Genomic DNA, 17,835 nt, shown 5'->3' with positions numbered 1-17,835 from the left:
GAAGTTTACCGCACTCCCTATCAAGATTTGGGGCCCTGTAAATCACACCCAAAATTAGTTTTTCACGGCCCTCGAGAAGCTGTAACCCAACAGATTCAGTGGCTGACGCTTCTAATTTTATATCTTGTCTAACACAACACTTTAAATTGTCTCTGACGTACATCGCTACTCCACCACCCTTCCTGTTGGCCCTGTCAGTGTGGAATAATTTATAGCCTTGTATGTGACATTCAGAAGGCATCTCTCTATCTTTCAGATTGAGCCAGGTCTCCGTTATAGCAATGATATCTATGTTTCCTAAACTTGCAATTAATCTTAGCTCATCTATCTTATTTCTTACACTCCTACTATTTGTATAATAGACCTTAAGGGAGTTAGTCCCTTGCTGCCCTCTGCTGTCTCCCTTTGTTTGCTGACATGATCTGTTGTCTTTATTTATAACTTCATGCTGAATGTCTTTTATACATTTCCTGTTTACAACCCTAGTGTTGCAACCTGACTGTTTCCCACACACACCCATACCTCTATCTTCTATCAGTTTAAAATCCTAGGCATTTCAGCAATGGCCCTCTCGATTGAGTTTGCAAGAGCTACCACCCCAGCCCCAGAAAGATGTACCCCATCCCTTGCATACATATCATGTTTGCCATAAAAGTTGTTCCAGTTGTCAATGAATGGGATTGCAAGTTCCTTGCAGTATCTGCCTAGCCAGCAATTTACTCCAATTGCCCTAGACAACCATTCATTGCCCACTCCCCTTCTAGGCAAGATGCTACATATAATTGGGACTCCCTCCTTTAGACTTAATTAAATCTATAGCTGACCTGTACTTATCTAGCAGCTCTTCTCTCCTACCCTTCCCAATATCATTTCCACCAGCACTGAGACAGATAATAGGCTTCTTCCCATTACCTGACATGGTATTATCCAACCTGTCGACTATGTCACTAACACCAGCTCCTGGGAAGCACACTCTATCTCTTACTTTCTTATTCCTATTACAGAAGGCACGGTCCATATATCGTACCTGTGAGTCACCAACCACAAGTATGCGCTTACCTCCATTTGCAGGGGAAGTAGTACCTTTACCTTCACTGGCCACTGAAGTACACTCATCCTGAAGAACAGAGAAGCGATTTCCTACCTTCAAATCTTCTCTTTTAACTTTCCTATCTTGATGCTCTTCCCATTACTGGGAACCACTTGCCACTTGTAGTAGGTGCTGGACTGCACCTCGCTGTTGGTAGCCTCAATCCCCTCCACCATATCAGCCACCTCACACTCGCTCCCAACCCCATTGAGGTGAACCTCCAGCCTCCTAATTTCCTCTTGGATAAGCAAGACTTCCTCCTTCAACTCTACAACCTCAATTTTTAGAACACTGCAAAAGCAAGCCATGGCTTTGTAACCGTCCACACTAATCCCCAAAGCAGCTCGAGGGAACCTTCACCAAATTCAATAACAACAACAAAAGCATAAGGTGGGACAAAGTCAACCAAGTCCTAAATTATATAAACTGGGAAGATATTCTAAACAACACGGATCCCAACCCATGTCTAGAACAAATTAACACTGTGGCACTCAAAGTATGCTCAAGGTATATTCCATTAAGGAAAAGGAGGAGAAGATGTAGACTAGAAAGAGAAAAACACTTCCTATACAGGCGAAGGCAAAGAATAACAGAGGGGCTAAAAGAGGCCAATATATCTCCAATACGTAGGGAGACACTGATCAGAGAAATAGCAAACATCGAACTAAAGCTAAAGGAATCTTACAGGAGTCAATAAACTCGGGAAGAACTAAAAGCTATAAATGAAACTGAAACTCAAAATATTTCTTTTCTTATGCCAAATCAAAGTCGAGAACAACATCCAGTATTGGGACCCTACTTAGACGAGATGGGTCTTTCACAGATGACAGCAAGGAAATGAGTGAGTTACTTAAGTTCCAATATGACTCGGTTTTTAGCGAACCGCTAACCAGACTGAAAGCTGAAGACCTAAATGAATCTTTTTGTGAGAGGGACACAGAATTTCGTAGACTCAAACCAATCTGATATTATCCTGACGCCAAATGACTTCGAAAAGGCGATAAATGACATGCCCATGCTCTCTGCCCCAGGCCCAGATTCATGGAATTCCGTATTCATCAAGAACTGCAAGAAGCCATTATTATGTGCTTTTAACATCCTGTGGAGAGGGAGCATGGACACAGGGGTCGTCCCACAGCTGCTAAAAACAACAGACACAGCCCCACTTCACAAAGGGGGCAGTAAAACAATAGCAAAGAACAACAGACCGATAGCACTAACATCCGATATCATATAAATCTTCGAAAGGGTTCTAAGAAGCAAGATCGCCACCCATCTAGATACTCATCAGTTACACAACCCAGGGCAACATGAGTTTAGAGCAGGTCGCTCCTGTCTGTCTTAACTACTGGACCACTATGACAAGGTCCTGGATGCTCTAGAAGACAAACAAAATGCAGATGTAATATGCACAGACTTTGCAAAAGCCTTTGACAAGTGTAACCATGGTGTAATAGCACACAAAATGCGTGATAAAGGAATAACAGGAAAAGTTGGTAGATGGATCTATAATTTCCTAACAAATAGAACACGAAGAGTAGTAGTCAACAGAGTAAAGTCTGGACGGTTACAGTGAAAAGCTCTATTCCACAAGGCACAGTACTCGCTCCAATCCTGTTCCTCATCCTCATATCTGATATAGACAGGGATGTAAGCCACAGTACCGTGTCTTTCTTTGCATGACAGTGTCCTCCAGTGAAGACACCACATGACTCCTCGGGGACGTCAACCAAACCTTTAAATGGGCTGCAGAAAACAATATGAAGTTCAACGATGAGAAATTTGTTACTCCGATTTGGAAAACGTGAGGAAATTAAAACTACATCGGAATATAAAACAAATTCCAACCACACAATGGAGCGAAAAACCAATGTAAAAGACCTGGAAGTGATCACGTCAGAGGATCTCACTTTCAAAGACCATAACATTGTATCAATCGCATCGGCTAGAAAAATGACAGGATGGATAATGAGAACCTTTAAAACTAGGGATGCCAAGCCCATGATGACACTTTTCGGGTCTCTTGTTCTGTCTAGGCTGGAATATTGCTGCACATTAACAGCACCTTTCAAGGCAGGTGAAATTGCTGACCTAGAAAATGTAGAGAGAACCTTCACGACACATATAACTGAGATAAAACACCTCAGTTGCTGGGAACACTTCAAGTTCCTCAACCTGTACTCCCTAGAATGCAGGCGGGAGAGATACATGATTATATACACTTGGAAAATCCTAGAGGGATTAGTACCAAACTTGCACACAAAAATCACTCCCTATGAAAGCAAAAGACTCGACAGACGATGCAACATCCCCCCAATGAAAATCAGAGGTGCCACTAGCACGATAAGAGACAACATAATAAGTGTCAGGGGCCCAAGACTGTTTAACTGCCTCTCAGCATACATAAGGGGGATTACCAATAGACCCCTGGCTGTCTTCAAGAAGGCACTGGACAAGCACCTAAAGTCAGTACCTGACCAGCCGGGCTGTGGTTCGTACGTCTGTTGATCAGGCCCTGATCCACTATGAGACCTGGTCACAGGCTGGGCCGAGTATACACGAGGAACCAGATCACTGAAAACATCACCTCAGTTTGCTCTCTCAGTGATAAATTCTTCTACATCACATAACTAATCACAAACAGAGCAGAAGTCTGATTGATACATTATGGCCAAGGACAAATATGACTATAATTTTCTTAAGAGGAGAGAATGTTTGTTCTGCTTCTCCTCTGGCTACACTTAGCGACTTTTTGTAGTTTTCGTTGGTCAGGTATATTATTAAACTTGTAGTGAAATATACCGTACTCGTACATTTTAGATAAAATAATTATCATTCTATTAACACAGAAACCTTTGTTTAGTGTTCAATAAAGACATCATATTACGTATTATGAGGAAACGGTTAAGTAAATACATAAGGTCCTCCTAGGGTAGTTATTACATCATTCGTCTCTCAACCTGCGGGCTAAGAGGACGCTTTCTGAAGCAGGCTTCTGCTTTTGACTCTCGCCCAGGCAGGTCATAGCAGCTCTCCTTACTTACTCTGTCTCCCTACGATCCCCGTTGGGGAGGGGAACCTTTACCAGCGTCGTCTTCGCCTTGACTTACACGATGAGCTACGCAAATCGTGTAAAGATCAAGCCAAAAAGTGGTGCCGTTGATGATTCAACGAAGCTTGCTCTTGCAACTGTTGTTCAGAGAGCACTGCAAGTAAAATTCAACACCATTTTGTCACTGAAAGAAGCATTCATTGTTGTGTGTCACGATGATGCTGAAGCAGAGAAGCTACTCACTACAGAAGCCATCACTACTCTTACTGCTCAAGGGTTTACTGTTACGTCATCTCCTGCCCTCAGGGCAAGGAAATCAGTATTCCTAAAAAAACTAGACAAGATTCTGACTTCTCAATCAACTGCTGAACTCAAGTCATCCATCGAGACGCAAAATACTTGGGCTACTGTTGATAGCATTACCAAAATCCCGAATGCAGAGTCTATGCTCAAGGTCACCTTTACCGACGTGAACATGGCTGCCACTGCTCTGAACGAAGGTCTTGCTGTTTACTACTATTACATCAGTCCCACCTACATAGAAGCAGAGAGATACCATTACATCCAACATTGCTGGAACTGTTATTCTTATCTTCACACCACCAAAGCATGTCCAGTAAAAGACAAGAAGTTCTGCACTACATGTGGTAGTGAGGGACACACCTTCAGTTCCTGTACCGCTGCTGCTCCAACACAACCAGCGTGTTTAAACTGCAAAAGTAATGTTCACCATACACTGGCAGCAAAATGTTCTACAAGAAAGGATATTATGAAGAAAACACAAGATGCAGCAAAGAAAAAACCTAGTAACACACCAACGTATGCAGCAATTGCAAAGTTACAAGCAGACACTACAAAATTACTTCAAGCATCTACTCAGCCCGCCTCCACCACCACCACCATCACTCCTCCAACATGTGACGTAACCAAGATCCACTATTGTTTACTATACGCTCACATGCAGAACTTGGCTATACCCGGAACTTTTAATTCTACCATCAACGAACTATTTGCATTAAATAACATGCCATTATTCATATTCCCAGCATCTCCACCTTCGGAAGAAATTCTAAAATTCACCAAGGACTTAATTAACATCTCTGCGACATCAGTTCCAACACCACCAACAACTAGTGACGTCACTCCAACAACGTCCAATGAGAAGTCTCCATCGCCTCCACTCCTCAATGAAACCGACCAATCAGAAGCCTTTCCACCAGAAACATCTTCCCATTCGTCCATTGAAGATGACAATGAAGATGATAATGCATATTTACCAACACCAACAACACCAGCCCACGACCCTAGATTCGATACTGTACAAGATGAAGATAACAACAAGTACATTGATTGGGGTGGAGTATCTTTCTGCACCATAGCAAATTATCCTCAAGACATGGAGCCATCTGAACTCAAATCTTACCTCATCCAAAAGACAGTCAAGTTTGTCATCGAATCTTTCAACCATACTTGTAAAACTGAACTTCCAAGACTTATAAAGCATACTGAAAAATACACTCAAGATCCTCGATTTCGACACTTGTTAACACGTCTCATGATAATTCCTCTCCAACGATTTAAACGGCTTGAAAATGGAACTGTACTCTCCAAGAACACTTTCATCGTAAAAAAAAGCCACAATTCCAAATAACCACCAAGCCATTATGAAATGACCAATCAACGTTGAACTCCTCCCTTGTCGCCTGCAGCCACCAATCACCATCAAGATGCAGCAATCTTCCATCCAGCAAGATACAGTCAGCACCTGCAGAGTTCCTGTTGTCTTCTGCATCGTCTTCGTCATTGTTTACCCAGGCTTAGCAGTTGGGTCTAGTCCTGACTCTTCTCTCTTCGACTCAAGACATTCCTCTCACCGTCTATTCTTCGCACTGTCCCCACTTGCCCCCACCCCTCGTGGGTCCTTACCTGTGAGTCCTGATCTGATCTGATCTTTCTGAACCTGCTCCTGCTTACACCTGGTGGCGAACCGTGTACTACAGTACGCAAGATGGCGGATCGTCAGGGTAGAAGAGTAAACACGGTCTGTGTGGAATTCATTCGTGGCTCTCTCAGTGGTGCAACGATGCATGTCTTGTTGCCTACCAATATTCGCGAAGTCTACGGCATCCCCATGAGGAATTATATGGTGTGGCTCTCAATGGGATGTCGAGGTTTTTTGTAAAATTCGCAAATGCCGGCTTTTACTCCAAGATTGTGGAAGCTTTTCAAGAGAGGAAAATGGCTGTGAATTCAGCCGTAGAGGTATGCCTGCATGACGTCTCCACATACGTCACCTGGGTCAAAGTAAGGAACGTGCCTTTCGAGGCGGAGGAGTATGTTATTCGGAAAGTTTTTGGTAGATACGGCACGGTACATGCAGCGACCAAGGGAGTGTGGAGGGAGGGCCCATACAAGGGGCTCCCGGAAGGCTCCTGCACCCTCAAGATGACATTAAAACAGCCGATTCCATCTTACGTTCATCTAGAACACTACAGGACCCAAGTTTTTGTTCACTATGCAGGCCAACGTAAGACATGCAGGTTATGCAACTCGTATGACCATATGGCTGCTCAGTGCTCCAGACGCCTGGTTGCACGCATCCGGGAACCTTCTCCTGTGGCCCTAAGAACCGAGGCCTTTGATCTGGGGACTGGTCCCTCGCCTGCACAAGGACCTAAGCTTTGGAGTGAGGAAGTACAACAAGAGGAGACGCGGTCTATGGCGTGTGCCACCCTGTCGGTGGACACTACAAACGTGCCCACGCCACCTGTGGGGCCTACGGAGCCTGTAGAGTTGTCACAGGAAAGTTTGCTGGAGAACGTGCTACACGATTTTCTGGATGGGGCAGAGCATAGCCCAGACGTTCCACCGGAGTGTCAAGAAGTGGTGAAGGATGATTCGCCAAATATGGGAGACCTGGACGTAACTACATTGACACAGTTGCATGAGGTGGTGGTGGAAGTCCACCAGGAGGCTTCGTCTGGTGAGGAGATGTGTGTGGAAGGTGGTTCCCGCAAAACGGACGGCAGGAGTGTCGGATATGGACGAGGTCCTGACACCGGGACAGCGTCCAGGGAAGAAATTATGGTCGAAAGTGGCTGAGGCGCCTCTTGCAGACGGGGTTGTAGCAAGCGCCCAGCATATGGGTAGGGCACGGAGGGGGTGAGGGGGGCCTTGGGAAGTCAAAGGTCAAAGAAGGTCAGTGCAATGTACGTGTGGGAACGGGAAAGACCCACAAACATAGAGGAAAACCTCCTTTTGTGAATTCAAGTGTGTTACCATCAATGTAAATGGTCTGCGGGCAGAGTTTAAGTGTGTGTGGATGGAGTGGTTCTTGCGCAGATATGCTGTGGACGTATGTTTCATACAAGAACATAATTATAAGTTTGGGCGAAAGTTACGGTTAAAAGGCTACCGAATGTATGTTAGCAGTTCTTTAAAATTAAAGGGTGGGGTAGCTATAGCGGTGAAGGAGTCCAGCCCTTGGCGTGTCTTAAGATGGGAGGAGGGGGGAGGTGGGAGGGTGGTGAGGGTAGATGGGTACTGGGGTGAGGTGAGGGTTTGTTTTATTGGCGTTTACATGCCTGCAGAAAGCAACTCGAAAGTTAAAATAGAATTTGTGAGGGAGGCTTTAACGTTTTACACTCGGGGTTTGCCGTTCATTACCGTCATGGGTGGGGATTGGAATTGCGTTATCCGCCATGGCGATGTTGAGCCGCGGGAGGCGGGGTGCATTTTACCTGTCTTACGGAATCTGCTGGGGGATGCAGGGGTTTATGATGTGGTGGGGCGGGGTGGGTGGGGGGTGGAGCATACGTTCGTTCGTAGGGGCTATGTGGCCCGTCTGGATAGACTTTATGTAACACAAGGGATTAGAGTTGGGCACGTACAGACCTTTGATGTGGGGTTTTCAGATCACCGTGCAGTGCTAGCGGACTTGGACTGGGATGGAATGATCGGGGTTTATCCAGGTTATTGGAAACTGAACGTGCGGCTATTGGAGGGGGAGGGGGATGGGTCTGCTTTTCAGGACTGGTGGAAGAATATTTGGGAAACGCGACGGGCAGGTGAATGTTTGTTGGAATGGTGGGAAACGTGTGCCAAACCCGGAATAGCGAGTTATTATAAGAAGCTGGGAAAAGAGGAGGCGAGGTGAAGGTATGGGCTGCAAAACTATCTGGAGGGGCAGCTAAATGATTACTATGTGGGGGGCGGGAGTAGTAGTCGGTATGACGACATTGAACATCTTCGTAGTCGACTTGCAGAAATTCACAATGAACGTTTCAATGCGGTTAGAGTCAGAGCAGGTATGGAAGAAGTGCTATGGGGTGACAAACCTTCGGGTTGGGTCAGACAACAGGCGACGTCCCTCTTGCAATTGGAAGTATGCACGGGTTTGGGTGGTTACCTGCCGGGTCAAGTACTCCTCACCACGGACAGCATGAGTTTTTATGCTGATCTATGGTTTGGGGAAAAGCTACGGCTGGTAGTAGGGGGATGGGGTCCATGCGGGTGGCCTGGTGGGGAGGGATTTCAGAAAAGTTATAAGTGACAGGGATAGAACGGTACTAGAAGGTAGAATTCGAGTGGAGGAGGTAGAGGAGGCGATTTTTAGTATGAGTAAAGGAAAGGCACCAGGTATAGATGGCATTTCGAATGATTTTTATAGGGCGCATTGGGGAAGTATTAAGCATTGTTTGATTGATGTATTGAATTGCATGCTCACGGAGGGAAAGTTAGGTATGTCACAAAGTATGGGGGTAGTTGTGTTGGTGCCCAAAAAGGGAGGGGGGAGGGGTCTGAGTGCATATAGAGCAATATCTCTTATGTGCTCGGACTATAAAATCTTTGCAAAAGTTTTAGGAAACAGAATGAGGAAGGTTATGGGGTCGGTTATTCACGAGGGACAGTTAGGCATACTAGGTAGGAGCATGAGGGACGGACATGTACGTATTAGGGAGTTTTTGGAGGAATGTCAAGGGGGGGGTGTCCTCAGGCTTGACTGGCAAAATGCTTACGACTGTGTTGATAGAGATTTATTGAGGCTTATTTTATTGAAGCAGGGTTTTGGAGAGGGGATTGTAAGATGGGTTGAAACCTTGTATGTCTCGGCTATGGTACGCGTACAGGTAAACGGTAAATTGGGGCAGCCGGTCCGCATGGAAAGGGGTTTGAGGCAAGGGTGCCCCCTCTCCCAGCTGCTTTTTGCTTGTATGCAAAACCCCTTTTATGAGCTGGTGGATGGTGGTTTGAGGCGTGGAACGCTGAGCAGTAACCATGCAGCGCGTGTGGTCGGGTACGTAGATGATACCACAATTTTGTTAAAAGGGGAGGAGGATTTGCAGATCGTGGGATGGATTGTTGAGTTTTTTGGGGCAGAGTCTGGCATGTGCGTCAATAAGGCAAAATCGAAATTATTGGAGGTGGGTACATGGGTGGGGGGGAGGTTAGGCGAAAGGTATGGGTGGTCAGTCGTGGTGCAACTTAGAACATGTGGTATCGTGTACAAGGCAGATGAGAGGGAGGGCCGAAGGGTAAACTCTGAATTGGTGGTTAACAAGGCTTTAGATCGACTTCGGGGGTTAAGAGCTTGGGATGTCTCGTTGCAATAGAGAACAGTAGTGGTTAATACACTTGTTTATAGTAAGGTATGGGGTGTGGCTGCGGTGTACCCTTTAAGAGATATGGATATTCAGGAACTGCAGAGAAGGGCCTTACGTTATGTTTGGGGTTTCGGGAGAGCTTGGTTAAGTCGGGAGGTTGTCATGACCCATGTTCGTCATGGGGGTTTAGGTCTCTTGGCTTTGGGGCCACGGGTGAAGGCTCTCTATGTAAAGCAGCGGTTCCTCAGGGCGGGCGATGAGAAGGGCATCCGGGTGGGTCGGGTAATGATCGAAATGCGTAAATGGTGGAGCGGCAGGGGATTAATCAAGTGTGAGGACATGCTGCGTTTGTTGTTAGTTATTTTATATAACCATAGTACCATTGAGTGTACAATGCATTAGTTTATGTGATATTGTTTTTGTATATAAAATTTCACATATAATATGAATAAGACTGTCAGGTTTTGGTTATATAGTTATTTTGTGGTTAAGGTATGTTCCGGTAGTTCTCTGTTTAGCTATATGTTGTTGTTGTCCTATATAAAGTTTTCACGTTTTTTTGTTTTAAATCAATTATGTATACCATACATGTATACTGTGTTTTAAATCATGTATACCATACATGTATACTGTGTTTTACGTCAATTATGTATACCATACATGTATACTGTGTTTTACGTCAATTATGTATACCATACATGTATACTGTGTTTTAAATTATGTATACCATACATGTATACTGTGTTTAAAATCAATTATGTATACCATACATGTATACTGTGTTTTACGTCAATTATGCATACCATACATGTATGCTGTGTTTTAAATCAATTATGTATACCACACATGTATACTGCGTTTTACGTCAATTATGTATACCATACATGTTTTTTTTTTTTTTTCAACAAGTCGGCCGTCTCCCACCGAGGCAGGGTGACCCAAAAAAGAAAGAAAATCCCCAAAAAGAAAAAACTTTCGTCATCATTCAACACTTTCACCACACTCACACATTATCACTGTTTTTGCAGAGGTGCTCAGAATACAACAGTTTAGAAGCATATACGTATAAAGATACACAACATATCCCTCCAAACTGCCAATATCCCAAACCCCTCCTTTAAAGTGCAGGCATTGTACTTCCCATTTCCAGGACTCAAGTCCGACTATATGAAAATAACCGGTTTCCCTGAATCCCTTCACTAAATATTACCCTGCTCACACTCCAACAGATCGTCAGGTCCCAAGTACCATTCGTCTCCATTCACTCCTATCTAACACGCTCACGCACGCTTGCTGGAAGTCCAAGCCCCTTACCCACAAAACCTCCTTTACCCCCTCTCTCCAACCCTTTCGGGGACGACCCCTACCCCGCCTTCCTTCCCCTATAGATTTATATGCTTTCCATGTCATTCTACTTTGATCCATTCTCTCTAAATGACCAAACCACCTCAACAACCCCTCTTCTGCCCTCTGACTAATACTTTTATTAACTCCACACCTTCTCCTAATTTCCACACTCCGAATTTTCTGCATAATATTTACACCACACATTGCCCTTAAACAGGACATCTCCACTGCCTCTAACCGTCTCCTCGCTGCTGCATTTACCACCCAAGCTTCACACCCATATAAGAGTGTTGGTACTACTATACTTTCATACATTCCCTTCTTTGCCTCCATAGATAACGTTTTTTGACTCCACATATACCTCAACGCACCACTCACCTTTTTTCCCTCATCAATTCTATGATTAACCTCATCCTTCATAAATCCATCCGCCGACACGTCAACTCCCAAGTATCTGAAAACATTCACTTCTTCCATACTCCTCCTCCCCAATTTGATATCCAATTTTTCTTTATCTAAATCATTTGACACCCTCATCACCTTACTCTTTTCTATGTTCACTTTCAACTTTCTACCTTTACACACATTCCCAAACTCATCCACTAACCTTTGCAATTTTTCTTTAGAATCTCCCATAAGCACAGTATCATCAGCAAAAAGTAACTGTGTCAATTCCCATTTTGAATTTGATTCCCCATAATTTAATCCCACCCCTCTCCCAAACACCCTAGCATTCACTTCCTTAACAACCCCATCTATAAATATATTAAACAACCATGGTGACATTACACATCCCTGTCTAAGACCTACTTTTACCGGGAAGTATTCTCCCTCTCTTCTACACACCCTAACCTGAGCCTCACTATCCTCATAAAAACTCTTTACAGCATTTAATAACTTACCACCTATTCCATAAACTTGCAACATCTGCCACATTGCTCCTCTATCCACTCTATCATATGCCTTTTCTAAATCCATAAATGCAATAAAAACTTCCCTATCTTTATCTAAATACTGTTCACATATATGCTTCAATGTAAACACCTGATCTACACATCCCCTACCCACTCTAAAACCTCCTTGCTCATCCACAATCCTACATTCTGTCTTACCTCTAATTCTTTCAATTATAACCCTACCGTACACTTTTCCTGGTATACTCAGTAAGCTTATTCCTCTATATTTTTTACAGTCTCTTTTGTCCCCTTTCCCTTTATATAAAGGGACTATACATGCTCTCTGCCAATCCCTAGGTACCTTCCCCTCTTTCATACATTTATTAAACAAAAGTACCAACCACTCCAACACTATATCCCCCCCTGCTTTTAACATTTCTGTCATAATGCCATCAGTTCCAGCTGCTTTACCCCCTTTCATTTTACGTAATGCCTCACGTACCTCCCCCACACTTACATTCTGGTCTTCTTCACTCCTAAAAGATGGTATACCTCCCTGACCAGTGCATAAAATTACTGCCTCTGTTTCTTCCTTAACATTTAAAAGTTCCTCAAAATATTCTCGCCATCTACCTAATACCTCCCTCTCCCCATCTACTAACTCCCCTACTCTGTTTTTAACGGACAAATCCATACGTTCCCTAGGCTTTCTTAACTTGTTTAACTCACTCCAAAATTTTTTCATATTTTCATTAAAATTTCTTGACAGTGCCTCTCCCACTCTATCATCTGCTCTCCTTTTGCACTCTCTCACCACTCTCTTTACCTTTCTTTTACTCTCCATATACTCTGCTCTTCTTATAACACTTCTGCTTTGTAAAAACCTCTCATAAGCTACCTTTTTCTCTTTTATCACACCCTTTACTTCATCATTCCACCAATCACTCCTCTTTCCTCCTGCCCCCACCCTCCTATAACCACAAACTTCTGCCCCACATTCTAATACTGCATTTTTAAAACTATTCCAACCCTCTTCAACCCCCCCACTACTCATCTTTGCACTAGCCCACCTTTCTGCCAATAGTCGCTTATATTTCACCCGAACTTCCTCCTCCCTTAGTTTATACACTTTCACCTCCCTCTTACTTGTTGTTGCCACCTTCCTCTTTTCCCATCTACCTCTTACTCTAACTGTAGCTACAACTAAATAATGATCCGATATATCATTTGCCCCTCTATAAACATGTACATCCTGGAGCCTACCCATCAACCTTTTATCCACCAATACATAATCTAATAAACTACTTTCATTACGTGCTACATCATACCTTGTATATTTATTTATCCTCTTTTTCATAAAATATGTATTACTTATTACCAAATTTCTTTCTACACATAGCTCAATTAAAGGCTCCCCATTTACATTTACCCCTGGCACCCCAAATTTACCTACTACTCCTTCCATAACATTTTTACCCACTTTAGCATTGAAATCCCCAACCACCATTACTCTCACACTTGATTCAAAACTCCCCACGCATTCACTCAACATTTCCCAAAATCTCTCTCCTCTACACTTCTCTCTTCTCCAGGTGCATACACGCTTATTATAACCCACTTTTCACATCCAATCTTTATTTTACTCCACATAATCCTTGAATTAATACATTTATAGTCCCTCTTTTCCTGCCATAGCTTATCCTTCAACATTATTGCTACTCCTTCTTTAGCTCTAACTCTATTTGAAACCCCTGACCTAATCCCATTTATTCCTCTTCATTGAAACTCTCCCACCCCCTTCAGCTTTGTTTCACTTAAAGCCAGGACATCCAGCTTCTTCTCATTCATAACATCCACAATCATCTCTTTCTTATCATCTGCACAACATCCACGCACATTCAGACTTCCCACTTTGACAATTTTCTTCTTCTTATTCTTTTTAGTAATCTTTACAGGAAAAGGGGTTACTAGCCCATTGTTCCCGGCATTTTAGTTGACTTTTACAACACGCATGGCTTACGGAGGAAAGATTCTTATTCCACTTCCCCATGGATATAAAAGGAAAATTAATAAGACCAAGAACTATTAAGATAAAATCAAAGAAAACTCAGATGAGTGTGTATAAATAAATGTGTACATGTATGTGTAGTGTGACCTAAGTGTAAGTAGAAGTAGCAAGACGTACCTGTAATCTTGCATATTTATGAGACAGACAAAAGACATCAGCAATCCTACCATCATGTAAAACAATCACAGGCTTCGTTTTACACTCACTTGGCAGGACGGTAGTACCTCCCTGGGCGGTTGCTGTCTACCAACCTACTACCTATGACCATACATGTATAGTGTTTTAAATCAATTATGTATACCATACATGTATACTGTGTTTTACGTCAATTATGTATACCATACATGCATACTGTTTTAAATCAATTATGTATACCATACATGTATACTGTGTTTTAAATCAATTATGTATACCACACATGTATACTGTGTTTTAAATCAATTATGTATACCATACATGTATACTGTGTTTTAAATCAATTATGTATACCATACATGTATAGTGTGTTTTACGTCAATTATGTATACCATACATGTATACTGTGTTTTAAATCAATTATGTATACCATACAAGTATACTGTGTTTTAAATCAATTATGTATACCATACATGTATACTGTGTTTTAAGTCAATTATGTATGCCATACATGTATACTGTTTTAAGTCAATTATGTATACCACACATGTATACTGTTTTTAAGTCAATGTATACCATACATGTATACTGTGTTTTAAGTCAATTATGTATACTACACATGTATACTGTTTTTAAGTCAATGTATACCATACATGTATACTGTGTTTTAAGTCAATTATGTATATCACACATGTATACTGTTTTTAAGTCAATGTATACCATACATGTATACTGTGTTTTAAGTCAATTATGTATACCATACATGTATACTGTGTTTTAAGTCAATTATGTATACCATACATGTATACTGTGTTTTTTAAATTAAAAAAAAAAAGTTGTTACATGGAACATTATGAGGGCGGGTGGGCAGCCAGGAACATTATGAGGGCGGGTGGGCAGCCAGGAACATCATGAGGGCGGGTGGGCAGCCAGGAACATCATGAGGGCGGGTGGGCAGCCAGGAACATTATGAGGGCGGGTGGGCAGCCAGGAACATTATGAGGGCGGGTGGGCAGCCAGGAACATTATGAGGGCGGGTGGGCAGCCAGGAACATTATGAGGGCGGGTGGGCAGCCAGGAACATTATGAGGGCGGGTGGGCAGCCAGGAACATTATGAGGGCGGGTGGGCAGCCAGGAACATTATGAGGGCGGGTGGGCAGCCAGGAGACACAATCACCAGTTGTTGTTCCAGGTAAGACAAGTTTGAACAATTTTTACTAAATTATAATTTATAATTAATCCTTTATTTAGTGTAGTCTTGACACTGATAAAGTGTTGTTACATGCGTCAGATATCTCCTCCAGTCTACTTTAATGATGCCTTCTACTAATAATGATCCGTGCATAAATGTACAGACATTATTTTTCACAAGCCCGACCCCTCAAGAAGGTTCCTTGATGTTGGTGAGGGGCTCTTGATTTAGGGAATTGGATCTGTGCTCCAGTTCCCCGAATTAAGCCTGAATGCCTTCCACATTCCCCCCCCCAGGCGCTGTATAATCCTCCGGGTTTAGCGCTTCCCCCTTGATTATAATAATAATCATAAGCCCGACACCGACATGTAATCGACAGAAGTATAGTTATTTCTCACAGGCTAGAATTTAGTTCTAGGACATATACAACTTAGTTTACGTCAAGTATGTTCTTATTTAGACATAAGAACATAAGAACATAAGAACGGAGGAACACTGCAGCAGGCCTGTTGGCCCATACTTAGACCGTGGTTGTCAGAGAAATTATCTCGTAACGAAGATTTTATACAAGTGGTAACCCGCTCAGTGGATAAGCTCTCTGCTTCTCTCTCTATCTGTCGTACTGATGGAAACATTGCAGCTCAGTAAAATATAAGGAATAAGAATGTGTGCAGGTACTGAACTTACATCTGAACGACGAGAGGGTAGAGGAGAGTATCATCCTCTGCGGACCAGCCGGGAGGAAGGGTGAGGGTGACAGCAGCGTGAAGGGCAGGGGCCAGGGCCACGTCCATGGAGTACACCACTGGCAACGCCAGGTCCTTCAGCGCAGACCTGAGACAGATGAAGAATATTTACGTTTCTCGTGTAGGTCACTAAACGTAAGGACTGGTAGAGGCTCAATAATCCGGTAATTAATTATCGGACAGATTCAGTACTGAACTTTACTGAAATACAACAACTGAGACTTAATATATGACAACAAAGGTAGCGGTGATGAGAACAAAGGTTATGCTAATACCATAATGATAAGTTTTCCAGGGTCGAGCCGAGACACTGTTGGGTAAGAATAGAGAACAGACAAGTCTCTGTGTTGGTTGGTTATGATACGTATTGGGAGAGTAATGATCATGGTGTGATTATGAAGCATACAGGCACGTGTCGTTATGATGATAAACTTGGTGGTTTGTGTCTCAGGCTAAATTTGAGTCTTGTTCAGTGGAAAATACTAACTTACCTTAACTTGGACTGCTCATGTAGTGGCAGAGGGTCGGCACGGGTGGCAGCCAGGGACAGAAGGTGGGTGGACGGGGGCTCGGATCCCGTGCAGGTGACGACCAGGTGGGTGAGACTAGGGTTAGGCTGAGCCACCACGTACTTACAACCTATGTGGCACGTGATGCATGATACATTCTGCTCGCCAGTAGACACACTGTACACCTGCTGTCGACCTGCCCCATTCTCCAGCTCTTATTAAGAAAAATCACTTTGGAATCAGATGAACGTTCCAATATCAGTACTAGTAAAAAATGAAATTATATATAGGCCTGCCTTGTAGCTTATGTACTAGTTATTAATGCAAGTAAGTTGGAAATACAAGGCACGATTTTAATCCATCACAATTCACAAAATCAGACAAAATGCAGACTCTCTTCCAGGAAAAAAAATAGATTTATGCACTAATAAAATTATTTAAGAAAGTAACAGGCAAATGGTAAAAATATCCCAGTAATTAATTTTTACAGGAAGACACTAGCAATATCCCAGTAATTAATTTTTACAGGAAGACCCTAACAATATCCCAGTAATTAATTTTTACAGGAAGACACTAGCAATATCCCAGTAATTAATTTTTACAGGAAGACACTAGCAATATCCCAGTAATTAATTTTTACAGGAAGACACTAGCAATATCCCAGTAATTAATTTTTACAGGAAGACCCTAACAATATCCCAGTAATTAATTTTTACAGGAAGACACTAGCAATATCCCAGTAATTAATTTTTACAGGAAGACACTAGCAATATCCCAGTAATTAATTTTTACAGGAAGACACTAGCAATATCCCAGTAATTAATTTTTACAGGAAGACACTAGCAATATCCCAGTAATTAATTTTTACAGGAAGACCCTAACAATATCCCAGTAATTAATTTTTACAGGAAGACACTAGCAATATCCCAGTAATTAATTTTTACAGGAAGACACTAGCAATATCCCAGTAATTAATTTTTACAGGAAGACCCTAACAATATCCCAGTAATTAATTTTTACAGGAAGACACTAGCAATATCCCAGTAATTAATTTTTACAGGAAGACACTAACAATATCCCAGTAATTAATTTTTACAGGAAGACACTAGCAATATCCCAGTAATTAATTTTTACAGGAAGACACTAACAATATCCCAGTAATTATTTTTTATAGTGGGCCTGATGATGATAAATTA

General features: G+C 42.6%; 1 protein-coding gene across 2 annotated transcripts in view; it reads right to left on the bottom strand.

The window, feature by feature from the left end:
* The window catches only part of LOC128705682 (prolyl endopeptidase FAP), a 593,907-nt gene that overhangs the window by 41,602 nt on the left and 534,470 nt on the right, over positions 1-17,835 (bottom strand). For both annotated transcript variants that reach the window (XM_070083750.1, XM_070083751.1), the window contains exons 13-14: positions 16,622-16,853; positions 16,072-16,218 (exon numbers count right to left, since the gene is read on the bottom strand). In XM_070083750.1, coding sequence (XP_069939851.1) covers positions 16,072-16,218; positions 16,622-16,853 — 379 coding nt within the window. The remainder of the gene's footprint in view (positions 1-16,071; positions 16,219-16,621; positions 16,854-17,835) is intronic.

The sequence above is a fragment of the Cherax quadricarinatus genome, chromosome 10, assembly GCF_038502225.1.
Source record: "Cherax quadricarinatus isolate ZL_2023a chromosome 10, ASM3850222v1, whole genome shotgun sequence".
NCBI lineage: Eukaryota > Metazoa > Arthropoda > Malacostraca > Decapoda > Parastacidae > Cherax > Cherax quadricarinatus.
This window is presented reverse-complemented; position numbering and strand designations above follow the sequence as displayed.